Raw genomic sequence first — 17,057 nt, 5'->3', positions numbered from 1 at the left:
ACTAAAATGTGTTATAAACAGGTTTGGACCTCAAATGTGTAGAGGTTGTGCAAGGCAGAGACTCACATTGACTGGTTTTTTGGCCTGATATACTTCGGTTTATACGGCCCGAAATTGTTTAAATTCCCAGTAATTTCGGTTTGTATCAATCGAAACTTATGTTTCGGTTTCTGCGGGTCGAAATAAGTTATATTTTGCGAAATTCATGTGTATAGGGGGTATAAAAGACATGATGGGGGGGTGATGGAATATTTCGCAAGTGCACGAAAACCACGTAGTAATAAAAATATCGATCCACAGGGATTGTGTGATCAAACTAGTCGAATTGTGTTCATAGACATTTCACAGAAAATACACATAAATTGGGGGTATATTGAGTAATGAATTGCTGGAAAACGTGCTTTGATATAAAGGAAAAGCGAGGTAGAATCATCGGAATCATCTAGTCTATAGCTAAACCTCATGCAATCTACTATGTCGTAGGAATTTACTCAAGTGTTCACAACTAGATCGACAAATTAGTGAATCGCAATCTCTTGTCAAAATCCACTCTATTCGTTGTCGATACTCCCCCGATCTCTCGGGCGGAAGCTACCTACAACGAATGATATTAACGCGCGTCAATCGTTCGCTACACTCTATGCCTCAATCTCTCGACCGGAGACACTCGAATGCTCAATACAATTCAGTTCAGAAATTAAATCAATACTCTCGCACGTGACTTAACTCGAAATCATTATAACACTAATGAAGGATTATAAAGCATTAAAAACAGAATTGCATTGGATGAACACTATAGAAAGAGTAAATTCTTACAACATTTGCAGATTACATTCAGTTGAACTACATCCTAAACTATCCTAGATTCTACCTTCAAAGGAGTTTAGCTCCTCATCGTGCTTCGTTCGCTTCCTCGCTTCATCGCCATGGCTTGTGGATCCATGCTCTCGACGTGCTTGGAGCTATCCTCTGGAGTCTTGAATCGCGATCTGGAAGTTCCAAAACCAGAATGTAGATCAATTTTGCAGAATTTTCCAACCAGAAAACAGAATTATGCAGAAAATATATATACAGAAGGCAACCACGCCGCGCGCCAGATCTACCACGCCGCGCGTGGTTGCAAATCCATCAACTACGCCGCGCGTAGTAACAGAATCACGCGGCGCGTGATCAAGTCAGAGAGCAATCTTCATCTTCATCAAGGCTTCACGCCGCGCGTGGTAAGGCATCACGCGGCGCGTGATCAGAGTCACAATCTTGGCTCTCTGTGAGCTCCATCACGCGGCGCGTGATGGGCTACGCCCCCAGCGTAGTGAAAATCATTCAAATCCTGCAGTTTTTCCTGTTTTCTTGCAAAACAAGTAATCACGCTAATGGTTAGATTTCTCTTATATTTATTGCTACAAACCTACTAAAATGCATCTAATGTTGCTAAAATAGGCATGGATTAGAGAGTGTGACGATTTGTCATCACAACCCCAAACTTAAACCTTTCCTTGTCCTCAAGGAAACAACTTTTACCTCAAGCTTTCGTGTCAAGACCTTGGCATTTTCCTTAAAATCACTCGAATCATACATACGTGAGACTCACCTGATGATCAATGATCCACCTGCAAACAATGCTCAATTGCACAACCGTTCCCGCAAGACATTTTCAAGTAGTTCACACTTTTCGACCAAGGCTCTATGATTTCATCACACTACTCACATGCACTCTTCAGTTTGGGTAATTCACTCAAATCAACACATCAATGCAAGTCAACAATAATTTTGCAAGTAGTCTAAGAATTCATTCGGTTCACTTTGTGCACACACATTAGAGGTCTTTTAGGGTTATAACGTGGCTTGGCTAGGGTGGATGGTGACATTTTGGGATAAGTAGTAGAAAAACTTGGAGTTAGATCCCCCTATTAGTCAAAAATTTCATAAACCACCTTTTTTTTCTTTTGAACTATAGTGGACTAGAGAACTTTTTCAATCATCAAACAAAGTTTTGCAATTCTATGAATTCAAGGCTATCACTTCTTTTTGTACTTCTTTTCTATTTTTTCTTTCACATTCATCTCTTTTTTCATTCATCATTTTTTTTCTTTGCAACTTTTTGAAATTTTTCTCAATTTTTCAAATCAAAACTTTTTGTAAGTTCTCTAGTACCCTCACCCCAAATCAAAACTTTTTGTAAGTTCTCTAGTACCCTCACCCCAAACTTTATTTGTTGCTAATTCCAAAGAGCAACCCCAAACTTAGTAGTGAGCAATGCGCATCAACCACTAATTAGGTGCCTAACCTCCAAGAAAGTCATTCCTTTTTTCAACAAAAATTTCTCAAGGTTTTGCAAAAATAACATTTTCTTTTTCAGCTCAAATTGGTTAAGCAAAGGATAATTATATGTAAGGGTGGATAGAAAGGCTCAAAGGTACCAAGGAACATGCCTCGTGTGTGCTACAAGAGTACCAATCAAATAAAAAGACGACAAGCAAAATCGAGAGACAATACATGAGCGGATATCACACATAGAAAGAATGAGAGTGTTTGGCTCAATACCTCACGGTTGGGTCGAATCAAAGAACCGGTCAAAAAGTGTGCGTTCCCTTCCTTTGCCTCTTGATCACATGAGTGCAACAAGCTATTGCACTGCAAGTTTCACATATCACACACGGAGAAAATCAAGTAATTGATACTCAAGTAACTAGAAGGAACATGCCAAAATATTGAAACAAACTCTAGAAGTAAAAACCATTCCACAATTAAACAAAAGACGATTCAATTTCAGAGTACACAGATAAAATATCCAGCCAATATCCAAGCAACATCAGAATATTATTACAAACTAAGCAAATAAAAGACAAAAAGTAAAGATAGAGATAGAGTAGTAGAAGAGTAGCAGCAGCAGCAGAACAGCATCACCAACAATGTCAAACCGCGTCATCCGGCTGGCCAGTGAAGTAGTTTGTGAATGGGCTATTCAAATTCAAATTCAGCCCATCCACATCCAGCATTTCCCTCTCCATAGCAGCAGCTTCATCCTGCTCAACCCGGCGTCGCCTTTCGATCTCCGCCAACTCAGAAGCTCTCAAACCAGAATTGTATGCTTGTCTGGCCTGAAATGAGTTCAGCTCCCTCGCCTGATGCGCCTCCCAATCAGTATCAACGGGATACAAAGTCCCAAAAGTAGGAGGAGGGAAGGTAGACCGGTAAGTCATCGCCTCGGTGTACATGGAAGAGGCGGTATCAAAGTAGAGATTCGGCAGCCCGGAATATTGAGAAATTTCCATTTGATGCAACATCGAAGCAAGCTGATTCATATCATGAGAGTAACGAGGAGGGTCTTGAGCTGGTATATCGTGAGACTCATACGCCGGATCCCCCTGTTGATCCGGATGGTTACCCTCTTCAAACCGATTAATCTCTTCTTCCTCTCTCAAAGCCTCCTCCCTTGCAGCATTCCCCTCACCTCGGGGCACAATAGGTCCTCTCTCAAACTTTTTGATGAAGTATGATAAAGACAATGGACGGACGGGATGAAGATCACCTTCTTGCACATTCATGGGAACATTATTCGCCCTACACAAAGCAGCGATGAGATTGCAATGTCCCAAAGTAAAAGTCGGATTCGGATGATTGGCTATCTCATGAAGATCTTTTTGTAACCAATATCCCAGATTAATATACTTCCCTTCAACCAACAACCGGACCGCGTGAGCATTATCCAGCTGAATCTCGGAATTGTTGCCAACAACCCTCACATTTTTCAACCAAAATTCACCCCAAGCACGGTGAACCGGATTAAAACTTGTTAAGCTCAACCTTCTAGGAAGAGAAGCTGCTGAGTGGGCTAGCCACATTGCTCCCGGACGACATACTATCCTCTTTAGTTCCTCCCTAACTTCAATACCACTCTTGTCGATCCTTTCCCTATCACGCAAGAGTTCACACACGCCTCCAGCAGCACAACCAAGCAGATTGTTTATAGTTTCAAAAGAATAGCTCACCTTAACACCCCTAACCACAGAAACATATTCCGGAAACATAGGTTGATCCGGTAAATAAGCATTTGCAAAGAACTCCCTAGCCCACATCTGATTTCCAGGATTCACTTCATCTTTAATCATCAATTTATTAAATTTCTCCCATCCCCTAGACTTTATCTCATTCCCTAACTCAGCTACACCATTCAGCAAATCCTCACCAAAACCCTTCTCTTGATTAATAGTAAAGGTTCGAATTTGTGAGTACCTTTTCTCATGAACTTCACTAATGAAGTGGGGATGAACTTGTGGCCGGGTAACACTGCTCTGGCGAGGAGGAGATGCTTGAGCGGACCGAGAAGATTGGCCCTTGCTTGCACTCATCTTTGTTCTTGGTTTCTTGGGTGGTTCTTGTGTTGGGTTAGCATCACTCTTCTTCTTTCCCTTTCCGGTTAGCCGTGTCAACATGGTGATAGTAGATAGATTGAAATGGGTTAATCTTGAGAAAGTGGTGAAATGTGATGAAATGAGGGATTTGGAGTGAAATTAGGAGTGGGTGATATGGGTTTTATGTGAATGTGAAGGAAATGGGTGATAGGAAGTGATTAGAAGTGAAATTGGAGAAGTTTGAAGAGTGAAAATGGGTTGCCAATGGGGTTTTCCGTGTGGGAGACCGTGTGAATTGATGATGGGACGGATGGAGTGGTTGAGAAGATGAAGAAATTCAAATTTTACACGCTTTCCTGTGTAACCACGCCGCGCGTGACCCCTGCTACGCCGCGCGTAGTACCAATTGTAACGGTCAAGAACTTATTTCCTCAAGGCCACGCCGCGCGTAATAACTATCACGCGGCGCGTAATCACTAGTCAGAGACTCCATATTTCTCCAGTATTCACGCAGCGCGTGATATACCCCTACGCCGCGCGTAACGCCTTCTGAAAACTTCTTCCTCTGTGATGAAGGATCACGCCGCGCGTGATTGTACTGCGCCCCTGGCGTAGTAGAATTCTGTTCTGCCCTGTTTTGCTTCCGTCCTTGCTTCTGCTGCACACCTAACTACATACTTCAAAACAACACAAACTAAAACATTAGAAACCGTTGGGTTGCCTCCCAACCAGCGCTTGTTTAACGTCCCGATGCTTGACGTTCCATACCCCTAGGGGTTAAAGAAAAGAAGTGCCACCATGTGGCAAGTAGTGTGCATTCCAAGGTAACTTAAGAGCATGTTTAACAATATGATCATAAACCTGGATTTTAAAACATTGTGGGTCTCCATCTTCGCACTCCATCTTATCAAAGACATTAAATGTAACCTGCTGATCATCAGTCCTTAGCATGAGTTCCCCCATCTCCACATCGATTAGGGCACGGCTAGTTGCTAGGAAGGGTCTACCAAGTAGCAAAGGTTCCCACTCCCTAGTTTCTTCTATGTCTAAGACCACAAAATCTGCGGGAAACACAAACCCAGCTACCATAACCAACACATCATGGAGAATACCTTCCGGATGCACAACCGATCTATCCGCCAAAAAGAGACTCATCTTTGTCGGCCTTGCCACCGCTCCCGGTATCTTCTTCATCATTGATAACGGCATCAGATTAATGCTAGCACCCAAATCACACAAAGCCTTTTCAATAGTGAGATTTCCAATAGAACAAGGAATTGTAAAGCTCCCCGGATCTTTCTTTTTCTGAGGTAGCTTCCGTTGAATGAGAGCGCTGCACTCTTCCGTCATACTTACCATTTCATCATCTAATGGTTTTCTTTTCTTTGTGAGCAGCTCCTTCAAAAACTTTGCATAACTCGGCATTTGCTCCAAAGCCTCAACCAATGGTATGGCCATCTCAAGCTTGTTCAACACCTTCATGAATTTCTTGAACTCCTTCTCCCGCTCAAGATTCTTAACTTTCTTTCTCCTAGGAAAAGGCATCCTAGCATATGGCGATTCATCAACCCCTTTACCTTTCTCAACCTTCTTACTCTCTTTTTCTTTTATCTCCCTCTGTTTTTCAACTTCTTCTTTCTCATCCTCACTAATCTCCACTTCCTTAGACAAATTTTCATTTTCTACTTCTCCCTCATATCTCTCATTTTCAACTACAACTTCTTGCTTATTTTCAACTTCTCCCTCATTGACCTTCTTTTTCAAGGGCTTCTCCACAGCTGGCCTTTCCGGTATCTCTCTACTCCTCAAAGTGATTCCATTGCAAGTTTCGTTTTTCGGATTATCATGAGTGTTTCCACCGAAACCTCCTTGGTTTTGCAACATAGAAAACTGCCTTGACAACTGACCCATTTGCACCTCAAGATTCTTGATAGAAGCTTCATGATTCTTGTTAGAGGTTGCTTGACTCGATTTCATCGCTTCAAAGTTGCTTTGGGTCATGAGCATGAACTGATTTAGAGTCTCTTCCATCCTTGATGGAGGCCTTTGCTGCTGTTGCGGTGCACCTTGACTTTGCATACCGTTCCCCCATCCGGACTCGTTGTTATTGTTGTTGTACGGCTTCCGAAAATTGGCCAAGTAGCGAGCCTCCTCTGAACCCTCCGGGAAGCATCCGCCATTTGGGTGGTCCTGCAAACAAAAATCACAGCGCACATTGTCAATTTTACCTATTGGAGAAGTTTGGACTTGCGGATTGGATAGCAACTTCATCATTGCTTCCATTTGGCTAGTCATGAGCTTTTGCTGTGCCAATAGTGCTGTTTGAGTATCCAATTCCAACACTCCGCCTTTCTTTTTGGCTCCCCTATCATTAGTAGCTCTATACTCGTTTTGAGCCATGCTTTCCACCAATTCTCTTGCTTCAGTTTCATCACGGTTCTTCAACGAACCACCGGCTGATGCATCAAGTATCATTCGCGTTTGAGCCCTCAAACCTTGGGTAAACATTTGCATCTGATTGTGGCCATCGAAACCGTGATTCGGACACCTTTTAAGACAAACTTTGAACCTCTCCCAAGCATCATACAACGTCTCACCATCCGCTTGTTCGAAGTTGCTAATTTCAGCCCTTCTTTCTAGGAACTTATGAATAGGAAAGTAACGATCTAAGAACTTCCGCTCCAGCTGTCTCCAAGTCTCAATAGTTCCGGCGGGTATCGTGTCCAACCAATCTTTAGCACGGCCGGTGAGAGAATGCTTGAATAACCTAAGTCTTTTGTCCGATTCGCTCACCCCCGGTGGATCGGTATAGTCGCATGCTTCATAGAAGTGAGACAAGTGTAAATTCGGGCATTGAGCTTCCGAACCTGAATACGGATTCTCTTTTAAGGCGGAAAGGACCGTGTTCTTGATGTCGAATGAGACAGGATTCGCCGGCTGAAAGCCTTGATTTGCCAACGCGTCATTGTCTCTCCTCCCATAATCACCAAGGGTACGCCTTGGCGGTTGAGGAACCGGTGGAACCTGTTCTTCCTCCATTGTTGCTGCAGTCCTTTCTTGACAGTCCGGTGTATCCCTTAGCAAAGCTGTTCCCCTTGAAGCTTGGGCTTCCCTTGTTGCCTTTCGAATTGCGCGAGCTGTCTTTTCAATCTCTGGATCAAATTGCAGCTCTTGAGGACCTGTTCTCCGCATGCACAATGAAACACACAAGTAGAACGCTCCGGGAGAAAAATATAAACAGAAAATAATAAAGAAAACACAGAAAATATGAACACTATTGCCTAGTTGAATCAATCACAATCCCCGGCAACGGCGCCAAAAACTTGATGGAATATTTCGCAAGTGCACGAAAACCACGTAGTAATAAAAATATCGATCCACAGGGATTGTGTGATCAAACTAGTCGAATTATCAAGTCGGCTCATTAGCTTTATATATTTACACGGGCTTTATCAGGATGGATCTTATCGAACCAGACTTTTTCATGGGCCGTCATGGACCGGTCCACGTGCTTTTGTGCCAGCCCCTTAAAGAATTTTAAAAATGTAAAAAAAAAAACAAACTGAAATTTTGATTTTGAAACAAAAAGATATTTTGGCCCCTTAAGTTTGTTATTATTATGAAAATTATCTTTTAAATTTAAAAGATCATAAATTTAAAATAAGTTAGTTATTATCTTTTTAACATTTGTTTTTCTATTGTAAGCCTATTTAAAGGCAACCATATTTAGAATCAATTCAAGTTATAGTTTATCATAAAATTTTGACTAAACTCAAACGAATCCTCCATTGTTTTATGTATTTTGAATTGTTAGGTTAAAAGTTTAGTTTGTGATATAAGCTTAGACTTTATTAGCTTTGAAGGTGCACTTTGTAAATTTATTATCTCTTGACTTTTGCGTGGATATTTTGTAGTATTTATTATCTCGTGAAATTGTTACATCCATTTTTTTTATGGATACTAATTTGTGTGTCATTCATACATTTAAAAAAAAGTGTAACAAAAAAAAAAATAATAAACAGACCGACCCATTGGGCCATATAGGCGTTTGCTTATCGGGCCGGGCATGACGGACCGAGCTATAAAGTTTACAGACCGGGCCGGGCTAGACCATCTTAAACATTCGAGCCCCCTCAGGCCAGACCAAGTCGGCCTCTTTGACAGCTCTAAGTGTAGTGTTGTGCATCTAGTGATACTTCTCTCCGATCTATTGCTTACACTACTCATGACATGACTATGATATTGAAACCATTGTCATATTAGGTGACAACTCATGTGTGCTTTTGGTGGTTGAATGGATTTATGTCAATACAATTTACAACTAGTTAAATGAAAAAGAATGTATAGTTTTTGGCAAATCATTTTTTTTACCACTAATATCCGGCTCACTGAACAGTCTAATCTAGTTCGAGGATCAGTTCTAACATCAGTCTAATAAATATTTAAGTTTTTGTAATTAAACATTTTTCATTCCCCCCATAAAAATCTTTTTCCTCAATTTCTACACATTCCACAGTTCTCTTTCCACCACATAGCAAAGGAGGGCAAGCAACGCTCCGTCGCCATCAGTCGTTGCGTTTACTCTCAACTGTAAGTCATCCCAATCACAACTAGCAACTCTTAAATTTACTTCTCATTTATTTTCGGACATGCAATGCAAGAATCGATTAACTATGGTTTGGTTAGGAGGGCATTAGGTCTTCTGAAATTTGACTCAATCTTGAAACTTCTAAAACATGACTTCTGATTCTAATTTTCTGAATCTTTTGAAGTTATGCTCGAGTATTGAAATTTTTATAAATTAATTCATACTTCAAATATTTTACTCTCTCAAGTTGTACTCAAGTCTTTATATTATTATGATTCTAGTATTTTGAAGTCAGATGAGAACACTCACTTGCTTGTCTCAATTCTCATGTGATTGACTCTTTGATGTGATTTTTTTTCTTTTCCAAACAAGCCGCAAAACATAATATACCAACGTCAAGCATTTTGTGATATCCATACAGAATAGTCTGAAGCATGATGAATAGTTAAAAACTTTTGGTCTCAATAGACTTCAGATCCTTTTTAGTTAGAGGCCGAGTACCAAATTGTAGTGTACTATTTTGTTCCAAATTGAGAACTAGTTTATATTTTTTTTTTAACAAGCAGTGAACTAGTTTATATTATAATTATATTATCATATTGTTGAAATAAACTGGATTTTTCAAAGGATGAACTGATTAAATTACAGCATTGAGTAAAATAATAAATTAAAATATCAACTATGTGAACTATTATATTCCTCCATCTATCAACCGTTTCTAATCATCTCCGCATATGGCTTGATTCCGGTTATTTAATTTGAGTTTAGTTCTATTTTGTCTTCTAAATTTGGCCTTCAGTCATTTCATAGTTGGATGTTATCTCCACCATGTGATGCCTTTGTACTCTGATTTTGCTTAAAAAAAGCATGAATTCTTCTTCTAAAAGTTGAATGTTGCGCCTAATTTTCTACACCTTGTTTCAGCAGATACTAAACAGATAATTTTTGTTGGTTTTGGAGTTTAAAATAATGTCGTGGTTTTGGAGTTGAATGTATAGTTATCAATTGCAGCTGGTTTTCAACTGTATGTGATCCTAATTTCTCAACAACTTCGTGCTAACTTATGACTCTTTCGCTTGAATTTGTAGCTCAGTTATGACTCGGTCCATCAAGAAGGCCAATTGTGGTGATCATATTGATCGAATAAGCGACTTACCAAGTAATGTCATTGATGGCATCCTAAAACACCTGAACATCCCAGAGCTAGTTAGTACCAGTATTCTGTCCAGAAAGTGGAGGTATATGTGGATGTCAGTCCCAGAACTTGTATTCTGTGAAGACTTTGTCAGTAGGTTCGAGGATCTTGATGACCCTGGCCCTGAGATTTCAAGAATTATGACGGAAGTCCTTTTCCTTCACAATGGGCCGATATATAAGTTTAGTCTTAACATCCCTCTGTCATCCCAATTCACAATCACAACTGAATACCTCAACAAGTGGATTCTGTTTTTGTCAAGGAGGGGCATTAAAGATCTTCAGCTTCTGTGCAATGCATATACACTGCCATCTCACATCTTCTCTCTCCAAGATTTGACTCACTTTAGATTATCTGGATTTAACTTGTCAGTTCCACCTAATTTCTGTGGCTTTAAAAAATTGTTGGACCTTTGCTTAGAAGTTATTATATATGAAGAGTTTGATGCACTTGAGAATCTTATTTCTGGCTGCCCATTACTTGAAAAGCTCAGCATAATATTGTTTGGAGATTTGAAGTCAGTTTGTTTCAAAAAAGCAAAGAATCTGATTGATCTTAGAATCAAGATATATCATGTAACGGTATCTGGTTTAATCAAAAGTTTGCCAAAAATTCAGAGGCTTACAATAGAATCATATTCAGATGGCAACGAGGTTAGGAAACAACATCTCTAATATTAGTCTATTTATTTATTATGGTTCTGTTGGATAATATTCTGACCAGTGTGTTTGTTAGATAGGTTTCATCTAACAAAGATAATAGAATAATATGCTGTTGCTTTTGCATCTTTTCTTTTTCATCTAACCAGTGTTTTTTCAATTTGATCTTTTTTAAAATCACTTCTATCCAGGCTACCCTCGCAGTTTGATCTTTTAAACTTATATTTTATTGATGGTTTAGGGCTGTTTGGAATAGCTTATTACACGTAGGGTTGTACAAATATGACTCATAGCTTTGTTGTTTGTATATATAGATGCTCTATGCAGATATCATTCCTCTGTTAAAGTTCAGAGAGAAACACAAAATAACGGCTAGGGTTTAATAATATTAGAATTGCATTACTTAACAAAATAAGGATTACAATACAATTTATAATAATTCCTAATGGACTACTAGACTACCAACATATAAAGCCCAATACTTAAAGCCCTAATAATATTATTATCTAACACTTCCCCTCAAACTCACGATGCATTAACAGATAATCATCGAGAGTTTGTTAAACAAGAAACAAAAATCATACTAACTCTAACTAATTTTTTTTTTCTAATACTACCCCTCAAGCTAAAACTTACTAAGCTTTGAGCTTGTCACAAAATCAACCCTGAAAATAAAACTAAATTAACTAATTGCATTAACCGAAGTGGGGAACCAGATTCTACTTTAGCTTCAGGCTTCAGAGTTTCAGAGTTTCAAAGTTTCAAATAGTCATATTGTGAGTATTCCCTCACCAGATTCAGATTGTGAGTATTCCCTCACCGGATTCAGAATGTGAGTATTCCCTCACCGGATTCAGATTGTGAGTATTCCCTCACCGGATTCAGATTGTGAGTATTCCCTCACCGGATTCAGATTGTGAGCATTCCCTCCCCAGACAGATTGCGAGCTTTCGCTCACCAGATAGATTGGAGCTTTTGCTCACCAGACAGACAAATTGCGAGCTTTCGCTCACCAGACAGATTGGAGCTTTCGCTCACCAGACAGACAGATTGCGAGCTTTCGCTCACCAGACAGACAAATTGTGAGTACTATCTTAACTCACCAGACAGATTCAAACAAAATTCGACATAACAAAGTAAATCAAACCAAATAAAAATCCAATCGACCAACGAAAAAGAACATAGAGAACAAAATCCAATCGAAGAGAATCTCCAATACCATAGAAACAAAAATCCATCGGACTATGGATTTAACCAAAACTCTCAAACAAACCGAATCCACATGACATGCTATACCAAAAAGTGGACCAACAAAAACAAAACATTACGGCAAACATGCAAAACCACACAAATCAAGATGTACCTTTACATTCTAATAGCAATATCCCACCACCAGACCTTGACTCTCCCTCTTCCCTTGAATCACAAACATCACTACAAATCAAATACTCCCACCAAGAGAGAGAAAAAAAGACGCAGCAGAACTCAAACAACGAAACTAAAACAAAACCTGACTCCAAATCAAAATTCACAAACGAAGAATCACAAATTTATTCCCAAAATTTTGGGAATTCGAAAGCGGAAGTTTTCAAATAGTTCAAGGCGGATTGAAATAAGCTCTTGATACCATGTTAAAGTTCAGAGAGAAACACAAAATAACGGCTAGGGTTTAATAATATTAGAATTGCATTACTTAACAAAATAAGATTACAATACAATTTATAATAATTCCTAATGGACTACTAGACTACCAACATATAAAGCCCAATACTTAAAGCCCTAATAATATTATTATCTAACATCCTCCAACACAACTAATCAGCTTGAAGTATTTGAAATTATTTCCTGTGAATTTGAATGAAAGAAGAGAAGTTTTGTATATTGTTAGTGTACTCAAAAGTGCTTCTGACCTGGTGGAACTTGATATCCAGGTGACCATGAATACCCTGTGCTTTCTTAGCTTGTCTTTTTATTGTTATATTTTGACTCTTATTTTTATAATTTAGAGTTGTTACGATGGTGGTGAACAAGAGCCAGACCGACCGGAGGAGTTAGAATGTAGTAGTTGCTACCTTAGTCAACTTCAAACGGTGAATATCAGCGTTGGAACCAGGTTTAAACATGCAATGAGTTTGATACAGTTCATACTTGCAAATTCCTCATCATTAAAGACTCTTATTTTTGAAGTTGGTACTGTTTCTAAGAAATTGGATGCAGCTGTGTTGTTAAGCATTTCACAGAACTTGTTACGTATGGAAAGAGCATCACAAAGAGCACGCGTTGAATTTCTTCAACCATAATTGAGACCAACACATAAATTAATAGAGACCAAATTTAGAAGGCAAAGGATTCAATTTTATGTGATTTTCTTATCTTCTTTATCATATTCTCCCCCAAATTTGTAGTTTGCAAGAACCTTTTAGAAGATAACTCAAAAACCCTTGTATCTGATGAATCGAGTACTTCAACCAAATCACATTCTTAATTTATCTCATGTAGTCCTAAACTTTTCTCATCATTTTATTTCATCAGATTGTTATTATATATCCATGAGTGATTGTATTTTCTTATGTAGACATATAGTTAGTTTGTGATCTATACCATTATCAGGATTAAGCAAATAACCAACATATCTAAAATAACAAAATATATATTTGATGATATATTGACAACAAATAATAGGTCAACAATGTATTTGTCCTCAATTGAACTAAAATGTGGTACTTCAGGATCAATTAGTTCTTCATCATTTACTCGATCTCTAAAAGGACATTTGCTCACAACTTGCGACCTTACTGCAATTAGAGTATACAATTGATTCGTAATTCAAAAAATAATACTCATGATTCATAAAATATTCTAAAAATACTTATCTTGTAAGAAATAACAATATTTCATATGCTCTTCATGAGTCTTGATGATATTTTTATCATCAACATAAATCTTAAATATGTCCCCGTGAGCTTAGGTCGGTTGGTAGGGACATCAACATTTTATATGTAGAGTCGGGGTTCGAACTCCGGACACTCCACTTATTCATCTTAAAAAGGTGGAATTTCTAGCCACTAGGCTACTTGACAAAAAAAAAAACTTAAATATAACAAATTCATTGCCAAATATTTTCTTAAACATGAACAAATTGCATTTTCATACTTCTTATTTGGAAATATTGCTCGAGTGCATAAGGAGACTTATTCATGTTTATTAAGTCATCTCTTCAATAATCTGATTTATATGTCTCACTAAATCCTTCGGAGATTCTCATATAATCATCATTATCAAGTGAGCCATTCAAATGCGTTAAAACACATCTTTCACATAAATTGAGTTTTTCATGCGCTACTCAACTTAATTATTTACAAAGAAGTTTTTTGAATTCAAAATCAATCGTAGACATTTTTCACTATCCTTGAATAATACTCCATCCGTCCCAAAATATAAGAACCAGTTGACCGCTGCACGTACACCAAGTCATAATTTTGATTACGAATATCTTTAATTGTATATTAGTAAAAATTATAGAAATTTGATATTTTGAAAATACTCATCGAAACAAATCAAACAAGATCTTATATGATAATATTTACATTTATATACTTGTAGAAAAATACAATCAAAACAAGACATATGAATATTGTATTTAGTCAAATGAGGTCTTATAAAATGGGACGGAGGAAGTACGTCAAACTTTGAATACACTTAAGGTGAATTGCCTCTTGAAAATCAATATTAGATTGTCCAACAGGGACGTTCACTTATATTGGAGCATTAGCAAATATTAATTGATTTCATAAATTTTACAAACGAGTTATCTTTTGAACTTTTGGTTCATACTAATTTGATTTCCTAGAGGATCAATAATAATAATAATAATAATAATAATAATTTATTTAAAAAAATTCATTTGAACTTTTGGTTCACATATTTTCAGCTATTTATTATCTTCCCATAATATTGAGAAAACTATTATGGGCTTAAAAAAATATCTAATTATTGGCTCAAGGTAATTTATAATAGGTGGATATTCATATAAAATTTATTTTCCCAATATCTTTTTTTCGTCGAGTAGTCTAGTGATTAGAAAATCCATCTTAGAGGTGAATAAGTGGAGTGTCCAGGGTTCGAACCCCGACTCCTACACATACAATGCGATGTATCTGCCAACTGAATTAAGCTCACATGAACTTAATTACCGTGCATTATATTGGAACAATTGAGACGTACACAACACATCCAAAAATACTTATATCGGAAATTAGGTTTATAAACCAAAATTCAAATAAATTAGAGGAGAACTTATTTATATAATATTTTGTCGGCATGATGCAATTCAACATCGCAACATACATGTCTGAATGTTCCCAAAATATAACTTAGAAGTTATGATCTCATAAGTATCGTGTTAATAACGTGTTATGAAACTAATCTAAACATCATTAAGAATCTATAATATGTAATAAGCCAGACATATTTCTCTTTCTCTCTCCTCTCCTCATTCAACCTCATTCCTCACATTTATTTCCCTTTCTCATTCTCATTCACGTTAATTGATCATTCCTCACATTTATTTCCCTTTCTCATTCTCATTCACGTTAATTGATTCAACATTTAATAGTGGATTTGTCTAATTATTCCCCTATTCAATTTTGTCCATACCATGTCATCGTTTACTATTATTAAGGATCGCATCAATTTACCATTTAATAGTGGATTTGTCCATATCATGTTATCGTTTCCTATTATTAAGGATCGCACCAATTTTGACTAATAATATTAATGATAGTTTTTGTATATATGTTAATTAAAATAATGAGTAAACCATTCAAGTTGGTCAAACAATCATTAATCTCTCCAATTCCGTTTATGGTATTAGTATTACTATTTTACTATTATTATTATTATAGTAGGATTTTATTTTTTGACAAATATTAAAAATTTAATTAACTAGCAAACACTAAATAACAAAAATTATGAGTTTATGATGATGCATGTTTTGGTTGTTATTGTCACACAGCCTTGATATATGGTACTTTATGCCACACAAAATTCAAATATATTCTCATAAAATTGTCACATGGCATAAGGAAATGAATTTTCTTCTATGAATGATTTGACATTAATTTCTCATATGCAAATTTATTAAATGGTTGATCAATGTATAGTTGTGACCAAATTGTTCCTCTTCATGATTATATTTATCACATTAATTATTTGATCTTCATTCTTTTTGTTTTTTGTAACCGGATAACTTTTTAGCAACTCGAGGGGTACCAATCATTATAGCATTTTTTTGCATTCACATGAATAAAGGGGATTTTTCTTTTTTTTACAATATAAATGAAGGCATTTTTTTTAAAACAAAATAAAGGATAAAGGGATGTTAAAACTTTTTTTTAAGCAAAAGGGAAGTTAAAACTTAAAACCGTGTATAACGAAAAAAAACTTAAAACCGTGTATATATTATAATTATAAAAGAAATTATAATAAAAGAAATAAAATGAATATGCCAAATTCATTGTGAATAAGTAATAAGTAATTAGCCTTTATTAGTTTATTACCATTTATCTCTTACCATTGATATGTGATATGATCCACAAATCACGATCAATTAAATATTAAATAGTTAATTTTTTTTATTGTGTTGTTTTCATCATGTCTCTATTAATCTTATTTTGCTATAAATATAGCTTTTAATCGTAAACATTTGTTGCAAAATATTGATCTTGCTTTAACCAATTTCAATTTTTCTTTCTCACAAATTTCATTTTTTTTTCTTGCTTTTTAATTCTATCTATAATTATTTTTTGCGTATTGATTCTTTGTTTTGAGTTTGTTTGTTTATTTGATCTTTTATTAGAATGTTCAAAGTTGCAGGTTAAAATCGACCAACATGACACAATGAGAGATCTATCATAAGGTAAGTGGTGATAGTTTAGTGTCAATAATTAAGATTATTATATGCATCGGTTATTAAGATCATCACACATGAAAAAAATGGTGATAGTTTAGTGTCAATAGTGATAGTTTTAATCCTTCTAAAAGTAATACCCATGAAGTTTTCTTCATTCAAGGATCCCAGGACCACTTGATCAAGCTAAATGCTTTATGATTTATATATGTTCCTATAAGATCAATATTTTCTTTATCAGTGTGTAATCTTCATTTTCAAAGGATTGTTTTAAAAAAAATACCAACGATTTTGACTTTCTCTTGCTTTAAAGAGAAATTTATATTTTCATACAAAAAAACTTATAACTAAA

The 17,057-nt window shown here is 36.6% G+C and overlaps 1 protein-coding gene across 3 annotated transcripts in view; it reads left to right on the top strand.

The window, feature by feature from the left end:
• The window catches only part of LOC123884522 (F-box/FBD/LRR-repeat protein At1g13570-like), a 30,913-nt gene extending 17,598 nt beyond the window's left edge, over window positions 1–13,315 (top strand). Inside the window, exons 1-5 of one of the 3 annotated variants that reach the window (XM_045933634.1) lie at window positions 8,846–8,945; window positions 10,032–10,791; window positions 11,112–11,131; window positions 12,599–12,728; window positions 12,804–13,315. In XM_045933634.1, the coding sequence (XP_045789590.1) occupies window positions 10,039–10,791; window positions 11,112–11,131; window positions 12,599–12,728; window positions 12,804–13,097 (1,197 nt within the window). In that variant the 5' untranslated portion in view covers window positions 8,846–8,945; window positions 10,032–10,038 and the 3' untranslated portion in view covers window positions 13,098–13,315. Of the gene's footprint in view, window positions 1–8,845; window positions 8,946–10,031; window positions 10,792–11,111; window positions 11,132–12,598; window positions 12,729–12,803 lie in introns of those variants that run through there. The other 2 variants (XM_045933636.1, XM_045933635.1) reach the window with 2 other exon arrangements.
• Window positions 13,316–17,057: the final 3,742 nt, after the last annotated feature.

This window comes from Trifolium pratense, linkage group LG5 (genome assembly GCF_020283565.1).
Source record: "Trifolium pratense cultivar HEN17-A07 linkage group LG5, ARS_RC_1.1, whole genome shotgun sequence".
In the NCBI taxonomy this organism is placed as follows: Eukaryota; Viridiplantae; Streptophyta; class Magnoliopsida; order Fabales; family Fabaceae; genus Trifolium; species Trifolium pratense.
The sequence above is the reverse complement of the archived record's forward strand: the minus strand, read 5'-3'. Positions and strand labels throughout refer to the sequence as shown.